This window comes from Rhinopithecus bieti, unplaced genomic scaffold (genome assembly GCF_001698545.2).
Source record: "Rhinopithecus bieti isolate Rb0 unplaced genomic scaffold, ASM169854v2 scaffold_3040, whole genome shotgun sequence".
Taxonomy (NCBI): Eukaryota; Metazoa; Chordata; class Mammalia; order Primates; family Cercopithecidae; genus Rhinopithecus; species Rhinopithecus bieti.
The window spans coordinates 4,171,896-4,187,170 of NW_016804657.1; the positions used below are offsets into that span (position 1 = coordinate 4,171,896).

At 37.9% G+C, this 15,275-nt stretch overlaps 1 protein-coding gene across 1 annotated transcript in view; it reads right to left on the reverse strand.

Moving 5' to 3' along the window:
• Positions 1–15,275, reverse strand: part of RSBN1 (round spermatid basic protein 1) — a 51,428-nt gene that overhangs the window by 5,817 nt on the left and 30,336 nt on the right. The window contains exons 3-4 of the mRNA XM_017869584.1: positions 10,158–10,295; positions 9,700–9,842 (exon numbers count right to left, since the gene is read on the reverse strand). Of these exons, the coding sequence (XP_017725073.1) occupies positions 9,700–9,842; positions 10,158–10,295 (281 nt within the window). The remainder of the gene's footprint in view (positions 1–9,699; positions 9,843–10,157; positions 10,296–15,275) is intronic.

Genomic DNA, 15,275 nt, shown 5'->3' on the forward strand with positions numbered 1-15,275 from the left:
GCCTGCAGAACAGCAGTGATATATGGCATTGCCTGCTTCAGGGAGGTGACAGGGAACCACCATGAGAGGCAAGATTCACAGTCAAAACATATTGCATTTAGCTAGCCATTTAAGTCACCCAAGGCCATCAGGTAGGTCCTGACAGGACAGCTGACCAAGGGCATATGATGGTCATGGGCCACCAGAGTTACTTTCTCCTATTGAAGGTGTGGATGGTGGAAATAAAGCCTTGCATTTTTACTGATCATGCAAACTGCCTGGGCAGTGGAAGGTTAGCTCCTTAATTTTCTCTTTCATCGTTTGAATGCTACTTAACTCCATGTAGCATCATTGGCTTGTTAATGTCTCTTGTTTTTTATTGCTGCAAAGAAACATGCTCTAACCAATCTGGACAAACCATGCACATGTCTGTAATTTAATGTCTGCTGACGCTCGTTGGAGACATTTTTCTTCAAGCATATTTTCCCTGGGTCTAGAAAACCTTTCTTGTGACTTGTGTCCCTCCAACATCCTTTTCCAAACTCAGTTTTCCTCTCAAGTTAATAAACAAACAAAAGCAAGAGAAGACTTTACAATGATTCAATGAAAAGGCTGTGTAGAGAGATTCCCCTGGATATGGAATCAAATTTTGAAAAAGTTTACCTTATTTCTTAGAAGCTATGAAATGTGATTTCCTCTAATGAGTAACAACTAATTAAAGCTTGTGTGTTAAAGCAAATGCCTCCCAATTTTATCCCTTCAGAGGCAGCCTGCTCTGGACACTCTCAGCTTTGTCCCAGAAATGGTGGCCCGTGTTCAATTTTGGAGTGCAATATGTGGGACTGAATCTGATTTAAACATTGCCAGCTCGCTCTAGAACATTCCTAATATACTATGAAGTGCTAAGACGTTTACAATAGTCTGGCTTTTCTACTGCAAGTAGATAATTAGTCATCCTTGTTCATCAACAATGTGTTTAGATATCAACTTACTTTAAATTTCTTTGGGGGCAGACACATACACACACATTATATATAATGCATATATATACACATTATATGTACATAGAGACATTATATATTATATAATGCATATATATAATATACACACACACACATATATATAAAATCCACCATCTTCTGGTGATAAAACAGGAAAGGGGGTTAATGTGTGTGTATATATAATGTATATACATTATATAGATGTATATGTATATAATATAAGGTACACACATTATATACATAAAATGCACATATACATTTTATATATTAACACTGATGTGTATATAAAATGTATATACATTATATATACATTAATGTTAATGTGTATATATAAAATATACACACACACATATATATATATACTTTTTTAAAAAAAAGAGTTCTAATATTAGCATCATAAGGCTTTTGTTTAAGACAGAATCTCCCATGCTAAGAATGGCTTAAGCAGATCCTGAATTCTGGCCAAACAGCTGCTGCCAACCAATTTAAAGACCCCACAGAAAACCTAATCAGCATGAGAATAGTTTATTCATCTCTTTGTCCATGACTTCACTTTGTACTCTCAGACCAATGAACATCTCCACACATCAGCCCATTCCAAAACCTCTAAAAACCCTAACCCCCAAACTCCTCAGGGAGACAGATTTGAGATTTCCTCCCATCTCCTCTTTTAGTGGCCCTGCAATTAAACTTCTTTCTCTGTTGCAATCTGGTGTTTTGGTGTACTGACTTGCCATGTGCATCAAGCAATGAACCTATTATAGTTAGACTAGAGTTCTGATTCAAGATTGCAAACTAGGCATCCATGTTATCTCCTTCTACATTAAAATGAAAGTAAGTCTTCAAACTAATAATAGGGGAAGTGGGGATTAGATGGGAGAATGGATTACAGATGAAACAGAATTAGCCATGAGTTGACAGCTGTTGATTGTATATTAAACACACAGCAGTTTATTATATTATTTTCTGCTTTTTTATGTGCTCAAGAATTTCTAAGTATAATAATCTAAAGATGATAGTGAATAAGTGATGAAGAAAATGAATTAATGAATGAGCAATATCAGCAAACTTTTACAAGATGGAAAATGATCATAGTACCTGAGACTAATAAAACTGAGCAGAGAAAGCCACAAGCATAGAATACATAAAAAGAGATCAGCAGGCAAAAGGCAGGAGACCTGCCCAACAGACCTTGGAAAAGCCTGAGTCCAAAAAGAAGCCAGGCATAATAATGATGAACAGAAATGAAGTAAGGCTGAGAAAAGGGGAATTAAAGTGAAATTCTGCAAATAAACAAGTCATCCCTGCAGGAAAAAATGTAGACAGGCATTTTGCCCCACATGGAGTAGACTATGGCTACCCACCCAGCATCCATTCCTCCCCTTTAATTCCCTGACAGAACCCTGATTTTCATTAGGCATCTCATCCTGCCCTGTATGTGACCTCATTCACAAGCTCCAGAGTTAATTTCTGATGAGTCCTGGTAAATTATGGTAGGCTCATTTCCCCTGACAGTGACTGATTTAGGAATAGACATGAACAGATTCTGTCTAATAGTATGAAAGGAAATATGCTGAAGAGACTTCTGGGAAGTTTCCTAGCTCCTAAGAAAGTACAAGAAAAGATACTATCTTCTTCTATTAGATATAGCCAGATCCAGATGTGATGTCTAGAACTGCCTCAGCCATCTAGCAACTATAAAGGGAGCTAATGCAAGTGCAAAGCCTAGGCCAAGAGAATGTTAGAACAGAGAAAAGGAAAGAATCTGGTCCCCTAATGACAGCATTGACACACTGACCATATGGTGTCTAGAACCAACCTCTCTGGACTTCTCGATATACAAGACAGACATTTTATTTTATAAACAAGTTTGAATCAAAATTTTTGTTGCTTATAGCGAAAACATCCTGATAAACTTTCAGCCAGAAAAACTGCACATTCTCTAAACACATGGAAATTGCCACAAAAATAGAACATAATCCTCTGATATTTGGGCATATCATTTAGTGTCCATTTCTATGCCTGTTCACTCTAAGTTGACAACTGACAATTGTCTACCTGTTGACAAGACTCACCAAAATATAAATAGAACTCACAACGAACCCAATGCTTTATTTTAAAATATGAATGGGTCAACCAAGAATCACCAGCTATCTGAAGACAGCAACCTGACAGAGAAAAACCAAAATGAACAATGCTAAAATTTTAAATACCAAAGAAAGGTTAGAAGACAAATGTCCAGTAAATGTCTCAGAATCAAAAGCAAAAAGATAAGAGGAAATATGAGGACAATCAAACCAGGAGATCTATTATTCAACCAATAGTAGTTTCAGAAAGAAATAAGAGAAAATAAAGAAGAAACTGCCAAAGCAATTAGGTAAGAAAAATTATCAGAAAGGAAAGGAGACATGAATCTTTCAATTTAAGGTGACTACTAAACAACAAAAAGTATAATTAAAAAATAAGAATGAAAGACTCAAGACGTAACACTGTGAAATTTCAGACTGCTGATGATAGACAATGCTATAAAGCTTGCAGACAAGAAAAAAATAGGCTACCTACAAAAGAATAAAAATTACACTAGCATTAGGACTTCTCATAAATAATATTAGATGCCAGAAGACAATAGAGCACTGCTAACAATACTAAGAGACAACACAACTTCTGGACTTCAGCTAAACTATAAATCATGTTTATTAACAGAAAAAGAAATTTTCAGACATATAATGACTCAGAATACCTCCTTTTTGTTAGACTATTCCTTGAGAATGTGTTTAAGCAAGAGAAGGAAATAAATCTAGGAAAACAACCACCATAGGTTAATGCAGAAAAGCATTAAATATGAAGTCCTAGGTGGATAACTGAAATAAGCCTTCTATAGGCAGAACACAGAGTCCCAAAAGATTTTATAAAAAAACTGACATGTTACAGCAGAGTACGAAAAAAAATTCTGAAAGGCATGAGGATATGATAAAAGAACAGAATGCTAGGTAACTAACAACAGCAATGCCCTCTCAAAAAAAAAAAGGGTTATAAAAGAAAGCCATAGACAGATGACAAACTCAGCGTGGTTCTAGAAGAAAGTAATGTACCTTAACGCTAACCCTGTAAGCAGTAAGGAGAATGGAAGAAATAAATAAAAAGATGTAAAGCAATAAAGAGAACAGAAGACATTTAAGATGGTCAAGAAAAGTTTATTATGTTCCTACCTCCAAAAAAAGAAAAAGAGGGTAATCAGAAACTGCAGGAAAAACAGAACATTTTTTTACGTTCTTACCTCAAAAAACAGGGCAATCAGAAACTGCAGGAAAAACAAGACTTTTTTTTTTAAGAAGTTATGATACCAAATATAAAACTTTCAAAAAATGTGACATGGTTTTAAGTACGTAGGTGAAATAGAGAAAAGAAAGAGGCTTTTGCATATTCTTCCTTTGAGTGACGACATAACATTGAAACCTTAGAATATGAATTAATAACTTACTAGCTGGGTCTGCAGTAAACACAGCTAGCCATAAAATTTTAGAATCCACTTATTGACAAGGCATGTAAGACCTAACGATAATTTTAAAACAGAATATGAATTAACCCCAGCAATGTGTAGGAACAGCTGACTGAAAGAAGAAATGAGGAAGAGGATAAAGTAGGGGTCATTTAACTATTCAGAGAACAGGTAAGAGGAAGGAATACCTGCTATCATACCAAAAAATCAAAACCTGTATGAAAACATGACATGTACATCATACATATATACAACTATTATATACACAAGATTAAAAAATTTTTAAATTAAAAAAAAACCCTGCCAAAGCCTTTTTAAAAAAGTATTATAAACAAATGGGTTTTGCCTCTCGTAAAAATATATTTGCCTCTGGGAAGGAAAAGTGGGCAGGATTTTCCATTATTAAGTCCTGCTGTATTATCTGATATTTAAAAACCTCTGTACACATATTTCTTTAACTTCAGAGTTCATAAATCCAAAGATAAGCTTCAGTAGCAGTGTCCTTGGTAACTGAAAAGCTTCTCACATCGATTCCATCATTTTCTGCAACAAGAAGTTTTCACTAACACAAAAAGATGGACATTAGCATTTACATTTTGGTTCATTCAATTCTAATTCAAAATGCTTTTGAATGCCTCACTTAAGAATATTTAATCCCAATAGAAATAAAATTTGATGGCACCTCAGATGAATTATTAAATAAATGATGTTGGTACAGCTGCCTAACTACTTGGGAAAAATGTAAATCTCTTCCTCTATATTGAAGCCAATTCCAGGTAGATTAAATATGTAAATACTGAAATCACAGAAGTACTAAGAGAATGTAGGTGAGTATTTTATAACACTGAATAAGAGAAGGCTCTTCTAAGCCTACTGCTAAAGGAGAAACTTCAAAAGGAAAGATAGATCATATAAACAAAAACTTCTGTGAGTAAAGAAAAAAAATACCGAAGCTGAAAGACAAAGAGAAAAACTTGGAACAGAAGGGAAAAAAAGCTTAATAGTCATAATATATATGGGATTTTACAAAAGAAAACACCAAAATAGAAATATATATAAAGGAAATTAAAAGGAAATCACCAAAGACAAAATAAGAAACCCCTCAAAAAATAGCAAATTAAAATGAGACATTTTGGGGTTGGGCGTGGTGGCTCATGCCTGAAATCCCAGCACTTTGGCAGGCCGAAGTGGCCAGATCCCTTGAGGCCAGGTGTTTGGGACCAGCCTGGCCAATATGGTAAAACCCCTCTTTACTAAATATACAAAAATTAGCCAATCATGGTGGCGCACGCCAGTAATGCCAGCTACTTGGGAGGCTGAGGCATGAGAATCACTTGAACCCGGGAGGCAGAGGTTGTAGTGAACCAAGATCGCACCACTGCACTCCAGCCTGGGTGACAGAGCAAGACTCTGTCTAATAAAATTTTTTTAAATAAAATAAAATGAGACATTTTTATCCAATCAGATCAATATAGTTAAAAATGTTAGTGGAGAGTATAAGAAAAAGGGGAACTGTATTATTATATGAGTGGGTGTATAAATTGGTATATTTCTGGAAGTCCATTAGAAATGCGTATCCTTTGAGCCTTTAGGAATTTTTACTAAGAATATAAACACACATGGCCAGGTGCAGTGGCTCACGCCTGTAATCCCAACACTCGGGGAGGCCAAGGTGGAAGGATCACAAGGTCAAGAGATTGAGACCATCCTGGCCAACATGGTGAAACCCCGTCTCTACTAAAAATACATAAAGTAGCTGGGCGTGGTGGTGCATGCCTGTAGTCCCAGCTACTCAGGAGGCTGAGGCAGGAGAATCACTTGAACCTGGGAGGTGGAGGTTGCAGTGAGCCGAGATGGCGCCCCTGCACTCCAGCCTGGCAACAGAGTGAGACTGTCTCAAAAAATATTAAAAAAAAAAAAAGAAAAGAAACACACATATGCACAAACATACGTATCTACCAAACATCCATCCACATACAATCAGTGGTATGCTCTATATATTTTACCTCTGGCTTGAGGGTCGGGGAGGTGGCTGATTTTAGCTGATTTCTTTGGTATAAATACACCTAACACAATTTCCAGTTACTAACGTGACATCACACGATGTGGAATTAGAAAGTGATGCTAATGATGGCCTTTGTGAACAGGTACAAACTGGCTCCAGCACACCAGTATCATGTTTTGAAAATACTGTTTACATTGAAAACCTGGGAAAACATTACACTAATAAAGAGTTGGTAAGGGTCAAGGCAGGAGGATTGCGTGAGCTCAGGAGTTCAAGACCAGCCCAGGCAACACAGTGAGGCCTACAATTAAAATTAAAAACAACAACAACAAAAAAAAACAACTAGCCAGGCATGGTGGCAGGCACCTGTAGTCCCAGATACTTGGGGGGCTGAAGTGGTAGGATCACTTGAGCCTGGGAGGTAGGCTACAGTGAGCCCTGATCAAGTCACTGCACTCCAGCCTGGGTGACAGAGTAAGACCCTGTCTCAAAGAAAAAAACAAAAACAAAACCAAGAATTGGTTAAACAAATCTTCATACAACCATACAGTAAACTACACAGTTGTTTAGAAATGATACAGCTGCATCTTGATATAACGCATAAGCCTAAGGGAAAAAAAATTCCCAAGTTTTAAAGTAAACATCACACAAACAATGGATTTTGTAAAAGATTATTTATTTATATATAATTTGAAAGGTTAATATGCCTAAATGGTGGCTTTCTGCCTTTTTTTTTTTTTTTTTTTTTGGAGACAAAGAAGCTCTTGTCCCCCAGGCTGGAGTGCAATGGCACAATCTCAGCTCACTGCAACCTCCACCTCCCGGGTTCAAGCAATTCTCCTGCCTCAGCCTCCCAAGTAGCTGGGATTACAGGCAGCTGCCACCAAGCCCACCTAATTTTTGTATTTTTAGTAGAGATGGGATTTCACCATGTTGGTCAGACTGGTCTCGAACTCCTGACCTCAGGTGATACGCCTGCCTTGGCCTCCCAAAGTGCTGGGATTACAGGTGTGAGCTACCACACCCGGCCTGCCTTCTTTCTACTCTTCCTTTTTTGTTTTTTTTCCTTTTTGAAATGGAGTCTTGCTCTGTCACTCAGGCTGGAGTGCAGAGGCACCATCTCAGCTCACTGCAACCTCACTGTAACCTCGGCCTCCCGAGTTCAAGCAATTCTCATGCTTCAACCACGTCAATAACTAGGATTACAGGAGCGTGCCACCATGCTAATTTTTGTATTTTTACTAGAGACAGCGTTTTGTCATGTTGTCCAGGCTGGTCTTGAACTCCTGGACTCAAGCAATCTGCCCACCTCAGCATCCCAAAGTACTGGGATTACAGGTGTGAGCCACTGCGCCTGTCCTCTTTTTACTCTTTTGTATTACTTTTTTCAGGAAACAAATGATGGTGATTTTTGGGGGGAAGATTACAGAACAAAAAATGTATATAGTATTTAACAATTTAGTAAGATTTCAAGATTCGTCATCATCCTGCAACAAAAACTGCTATAATCTAACAATGCGCAGAACTTTCAAATAACTCCTGGGTTTTTATCATCCCACCACCCTGCATTCGTACATAATTTTCTCAAAGTATTTTCATGCATTTCAAGTACCTAAGATTATTCCATACTTAGCTCAAGTATCATTCTCCTATGAGTCTTAAGTTAAGGTTTACATTAGTTCATTAAAACTCACTTCTGGGCACTTATTTTGAATTGCTTTTTTTTTTTTGAGACGGAGTCTCGCTCTGTTGCCCAGGCTGGAGTGCAGTGGCCGGATCTCAGCTCACTGCAAGCTCTGCCTTCTGGGTTTACGCCATTCTCCCGCCTCAGCCTCCCGAGTAGCTGAGACTACAGGCGCCCGCCACCTCGCCCGGCTAGTTTTTTGTATTTTTTAGTAGAGACGGGGTTTCACCGTGTTAGCCAGGATGGTCTCGATCTCCTCACCTCGTGATCCACCCGTCTCGGCCTCCCAAAGTGCTGGGATTACAGGCTTGAGCCACCGCGCCCGGCTAAATTGCTATTTTCATAGTCTAAGCAGGCATAAATCATTTTCGGTCTCATTAAATTAGATTTTTCAAAGTACTAGAGATTGAGTTAATCTACATTTGTCTTAAGAGTCTGAAACACAAAACATGTTAGCACAATATGAATTACTGAGGCTCGGTACTACGGTACGTTACTGGTTTCATGTAGCAAATACTGGTTACCTAGTATATGTCATGAGGACAAAGATGAATAAAATAGTTCCTGTCTTCCAAAGCACAACTCAAATATTAGTAAAAAATAAAAACAGGTAAACAGAACTTTAATGAACAGAACACTGTAGCAAAGTTACCTAAGGGAGGAAAGAAAAACTTAACAAAGGAGGTGACGTCCAAATTAAGTTTTGTTTGGTTTTGGTTTTGGTTTGAGACAGGATCTTGTTGTGGAGTCCTGGGCTCAAGTGATCCTCCTACTTCAGCCTACCAGGTAGCTAGGACTAAAGGCATATGACACTGTACTGAGCTCAAGCTAAGTTTTGAAAATGTATTAAGTTTGCTGTGGGACGGTAACCCCAACACTTTGGGAGGCTGAGGCAGGAGGATCATCTGAGGCCAGGAGTTCAAAGCCACCCTGGGCAATATGATGAGACCCCCATCTCTACAAAACTAAAATACACAAAACATTTTTTGAATCAGATGGGCATGGTAGTGCACACCTATAGCCACAGCTACTTGGGAGGCTCTCCTGAGCCCAAAAGTTCAAGAATACAGTGAGCTATGATTGTACCACTGCACTCTAGCTCTGGGCAACAGAGTAAGACCCTATCTCAAGAAAAAAAAAAAAATAGTGCAAAAGCAAAGCGTTATGATAGACTATGGTTTGGAAAGTGAATTCACTATGGCCGGAGAAGACTAAAACCAGATACGTCTAGAAGAGGTACAGCTGACCAGATTATGAAAGATCCTTGTAAACCACACTAAGGGATTTGATCTTTTAATGCTGCAGGCAGTTAGGGCACAGGTTTTTAAAAAATAAGTAAAAATTAAATTTGTGTTTTAGAAAAATGCCTCACTGTGATAACTGTGTGATGACTGAACTGAAACGAGGAACTGACAACTAAAATATTTACTTAAGGGAGCCCAAGACAAATGGTTTTCAAACTGTGCTCATTTTTGTAAGCAACCAACTAAAAAAAAGTAGTTTTGTTTATTTGAGGAAAAGAAATATTTACCGTCGTCTTTTGAAGGGTGACTTTGGCATATCTGCTGTAGGGATCATCTGTTCTCCTGGCCTTACCCACATTATAGGTCCATCATCACTCTGGGACCTACACTGGAGTCGGAGGCTGGAAAGTGTACCCCAGGGCAAAGTCATCTAGAAATCAGACGGATTAGTCACATTAAAAAATGGTTTCAGTGATTTGTAAGTTAATCCCCCCCACCCAAATAAAAGTTCTAAGAAGACTTTTTTACAACTGTATATAAAGAAACAAATGCTACATAGTAATTTATATTAAAAAGAATAATTGAATTTAAGTACTTTGTGCCAATATTGTTAAATCTAAACATTTCTATGCAAAACACTGGATAAATTTAATTTCAATAGGCAATATTAGCTTAATACTCTTCAACATATAAAGGGCCCACTTAAGTAAAGATCAAAACTTTAATAATCTTAATTAACACTCACTTTCAGAAATGGTGATTCTTCTAACATATCAAGGAACTCTGGGAAATAATCACCAACTTCTTCATCTACTGCTCCAACAAGACTTATCTGCCGCATAGGACCTGCTCGGTAGGTGCCACAGCAGTATGTCCTGTTGACCTAAGATAAAATGAAAGGGGGAAAAATGGACTGAGGCACAACTATAATATAATTAAAGAATTAAAATAGGTTATTATTTCCAATGTTGCCATTTCTTCTACAAACTAAGAACTGAATGGTCAATACCTTGAAAAAAGTCAGAGAGGCACCCAAGCACACTGACAAATACACTAATACATTTGCCACAAGCAAATTTCAATGTGTGAGTTAGCTTGAACATCTCAAAGAAATATTGAAGACATTAAGATCTATTTAATACTTAAACTTCTCTAAAAATGATTTTTTTAACTTTGTAATATTTTAAGTATTTTAGAGTGTGATTTTTTATTTAAGAAAAAAAACATGTAAAAGTAAAATCATCAGGGCAGGGAGAAAAAAAGACCATGGTCAGATTAATCTTCCATGTTCATTTTGTACTCCCTAGCTTCAAAGTCTTCACTTTAGCCCAGATATCAGGATACTGGGCTCACTGTTACCAAGACAGACCAATCTTTTTTTCTTTTTTTTTTTTTGAGACGGAGTTTCACTCTTTGTCCCACAGGCTGGAGTGCAATGGCGTGATCTTGACTCACTGCAACCTCCACCTCCCGGGTTCAAGCGATTCTCCTCCCTCAGCCTCCCAAGTAGCTGGAATTACAGGTGTGCGCCACCACGCCTGGCTAATTTTTGTATTTTTTTAGTAGAAACAGGCTTTCACCACGTTGGCCAGGCTGACTTCAACTGATCCACCTGCCTTGGCCTCCCAAAGTTTTAAGAGTACAGGTGTGAGCCACCACGCCTGGCCCCAATCTTTTTTCTCTACTCAACTTACAACACACTTATTTCTACCTCCAGTGATTTTTCTCTTGAATTTGGCCAATCTGGAATGTCCTCTTTTCTGTCAACCCAAATCGTATCCATCTTTCAAAGAGCAGTTCAAAAGCTCTTTTTTTTTCCAGAAGTCTTTCTGGTCATACTCCATGATCTCTCCCTTCTCTGAAGTCTAATGTTACCTATGGGCAACATACATTTTCACTGTATCAACTCTCTAGTGAATTGAGGGCATATCCTATACAAATATGTAGCCCAGAGCATCCTATCTAGCATTTGAATGGAATCTATCAATTAATTCCATACAATCTGATACTATTCCTCTAGTCATTTCATGTATGTTCTTATCTTATGTAACCTCCAATACATAGCAATGGACTAGACTAGAAATACTGCATTTAACCAGAATTTCCACTTCAGATCAGTTACCTAGCATTTTCTACCTCTGTTAAAATGCAGATTAAATTTAAAAGCCTAACATACAGCTGTGCCTTTATATAAAATGGCTCTTTATTGAACATTAAAAAAAATTGAAAGAATCTACCGTAATGTTTTAAATACCACCTATTTTGCCTTAATAGGAAACAGTCTACATAAACGACCATCTAGGATACCTTACCACAATTCTTCACCATTTGTTCTTCAGCAGCGTTTTTAGAATCAATTTTTTTTCCATAGACAATTTAACATCACCCACACATGTATACACAGAAAAAAAGGCCGTAGATCTTGTTCTCAAATAGCAGGGGTGAAGATTTCTTAATTCCTTACAAATCCTCCCCTCAAGATCACTTCAGATGATTCTTAAGCAGCAGCCACCCAGGCCAGAATTACTTTATATATATTCATATGAATTACTTTCCGTAAGTTTTGTATGATCATCATGCCATAAAACACCATTTATGGAACAAAGGCTCACCATGGGATATAGAGATAAGGAAGGGGAAGAAAGGGAAGTCTTTTAAATCATTTTCGAACCTTTCTAAGCACTCTAAAACAACTAAAGTAGATTTAACCTTCAGCAACATTTCTAGGAATCATATGCTTTTAGGGGTAATAAGAAATATCAGTCTCGGCCAGGCATGGTGGCTCATGCCTGTAATCCTAGCACTTTGGGAGGCCGAAGCGGATGGATCACGAGGTCAGGAGTTCAAGACCAGCCTGGCCAAGATGGTGAAACCCCGTTTCTACTAAAAATGCAAGAATTAGCTGGGTGTGGTGGTACATGCCTGTAGTCCCAGTTACTCGGGAGGCTGAGGCAGAGAACTGCTTGAACACGGGAGGTGGAGGTTGCAGCAAGCCAAGATCGCGCCACTGCACTCTAGCCTGGGCGACAGAGCAAGACTCCATCTCAAAAAAAAAAAGAAAGAAGTATCAGTCTCCCCCAAACACCTCTCCCAACTATTCCCAGTCTCAGAAATTCCTTTCCTAAGAAAGGCTTTCACTCTATACAGGCATTTTATGGGACAAATGTCCTAAAGACCTATCATAATCTTTTTAAAATCTTTTTCCCAGCCAGAAGTGACTCTTAAGACCTATCATAATTTAAAGCTGCCAAAACTCAAGACCAATCCTAAAGAAGTACACTGCCAAGTGGCAGTTTTCAATTCACTTGGCCTGCTGGCTTTGAGGTTATGCAACTCAATGCATTATTAACTTGACGGAATTCATATTACTTTAAATTTTACACACAAAGTGAGACTGAATTAATATTCTTATATCACACCACACAAGTTTACCTAATTCAAATACCACTAAACTCAACAGCACTGAACTTGAAGACAACTTAAAAAGGTAAACACCTAGAATAATTAACATGTGACATGAATAAATATGAAGCATCTTTTCTTATTTGTAAAGAGAAAAAAAGTAAACCTAAAAAGGAGGAGGGCGGGAACAACAGAAGACAAAGACAGGGTATGACCACAAAATATAGCAACCTCATAATTTTGCCAAGACCAACTTGTTTGTTTTCATATATACACAAAGAAAAACTTCTCATCTTATGAGAATCTTCAGGTTCACACCTTTGTGTGAGTACCAATGTTATATCCACGAATGACAAAGAATTAACAATGTTCAATTTTTATTTCCTGGCAGAAGAGCCATCAAGTAAACAACTACGCTACAAAATACTAGGCCTGGATTTTGAAAGCTGCAATGTATAAAGCCTATTTGGATAACTGTAGCTAAGTTAGCCTAGCTGGAGAAAGCCCTTATTAGTAAACCACAACCTTCCTGTTTTCATTCCTTTACTTAGACTTCTGGCTTTCTGTGACCTACGTTTTTTTCTCTGCATCAGTCCCCTCCTTCTTCCAGCTGCTTCCATATCTAGGCTAAACCTCAAGGTTCATCCCTCTCTCATAAACACACTCTCATCCTCTATCGCAGTCCTTCCACCAGTCCTGCCTGCAAACCCCAAGCGTGAAACATTCAAACTATCAATCGCACCTCTGGACTTTTCCATTCCATAAGCCAATAAATCTCTTTCATCATTTAAGCCCATTTTAAAATTGACTATCCTGCAACTTGCCATCAAAAGCAACATGATATACCTTTTTCACATAAAAATCCTACTTCTGTAATATTAGTCTGCATTACCTGTCTCTACTGCCTCACCTCACCTCACCTCTTATTCACATCTCATATCATTGCAATCAGGCTTCTGCCCACACCACTTCCCTGAAACAAATCAATGATGACCTCTTCACAGCCAAATTCAAGAAATGCTTTTCAATCACCTGCTTTCTTGATTTCCCTTTCCAGGCTTCCTCCTCTCCAAAACGTGGTTGTTGCAGAGTTGGCCCAATTTTCATTCAACATATTATCTGCGGGTGGTTTCAATTATACTACAGATGTAACTACCACCTGTACCCTACTACATTCCATATCTACATCTCTAACTTGAAACTTTGCCTCAGATTCAGATCTTTACATACAAATGCCTCCTGGGCAGCCCACAGACACCCTCGAATTTAATACCTACAGAACAGAGCTCGTTTTTTTGTAAGGTTCCCTTCCCCTCCCAAACCTTCATTTTCTCCTTCTGTATGTACTTCGCCAGTTAATAATATTCATTTTCTCAGGTCCTAAATCAGGAATTGATAAATCCCTCTTCCTCATCACTTAATCAAAATCTATCCTTCTAACTAAATCTGCAGTACCACTGCCTTAATTCAGGAAATTATCATTTCTCACCTAATTGTAAAACCTCTTAACCAGTATCCTTGCTTCAGGATTCCCATCCCCAAAAGCCATCCTACATACTGCTACAAATAATCTAGGGGAAAACATCTTATCATTAAACCTTCCCATTTTAAATCCTTTAGTAGCTCCATACTACCTATAGAATCAAACTAGAAAATCCTTTTTAAGGAAGACAAAGCCCCTCCTGATCTATTATTCCAAGGGAGTAACAGACCAACATTTGCCACATTCTCCACGTTTGCCACATTCTAAATATACATTTCCCAAATTCTAAATAATTTCTGCTGCCTCTACAAGTTTTCACATGTTATTGTCCACCTCTACAACTCCTATTATTTCCTTGATGGTATAAAATGACTCAAAATAAGGTTTCAAGCTCAAAGAACTGAAGTACATAATATTTACAGATTTTAGATAAGTGAGATTTGGAGTTATAACTAGATCAAAAAAGGTAAGGAACAGATGCATAGATTTGCAAATTGTCTATAACATATACTTTTTTAAGTGACTAAGACTTGAGAGAGAGAATAGAGAGAGACAGAGAACCAAGAACTGCACTTAAAACAGGTATTAGGAGGAAGAGTTAGCTAAAGGAATTGTGAAAGGATGAAGTAAGAAGTAATGCAATTAAAATGATGTAAGAATAACATTTCAAAAAATGGTCAAGGACAACTAATTTTTTAGGAAAAACAAACTGGCTGTTATGAATAGTGCTGCAATAAACATGGAAATGCAGATCTTCAACATACTGAGTAAATTTCCTTGAGTTGGACATATACCAAGAAGTGGAATTGCTTGGTCATGTGGTCGTTCTATTTTAATTTTTTTTTTTTTTTTTTGAGACGGAGTCTCCCTCTGTCGCCCAGGCTGGAATGCAGTGGGGCAATCTCCACTCACTGCAAGCTCCGCCTCCCGGGTTCACACCATTCTCCTGCCTCAGCCTCCCATATAGCTGAGACTATA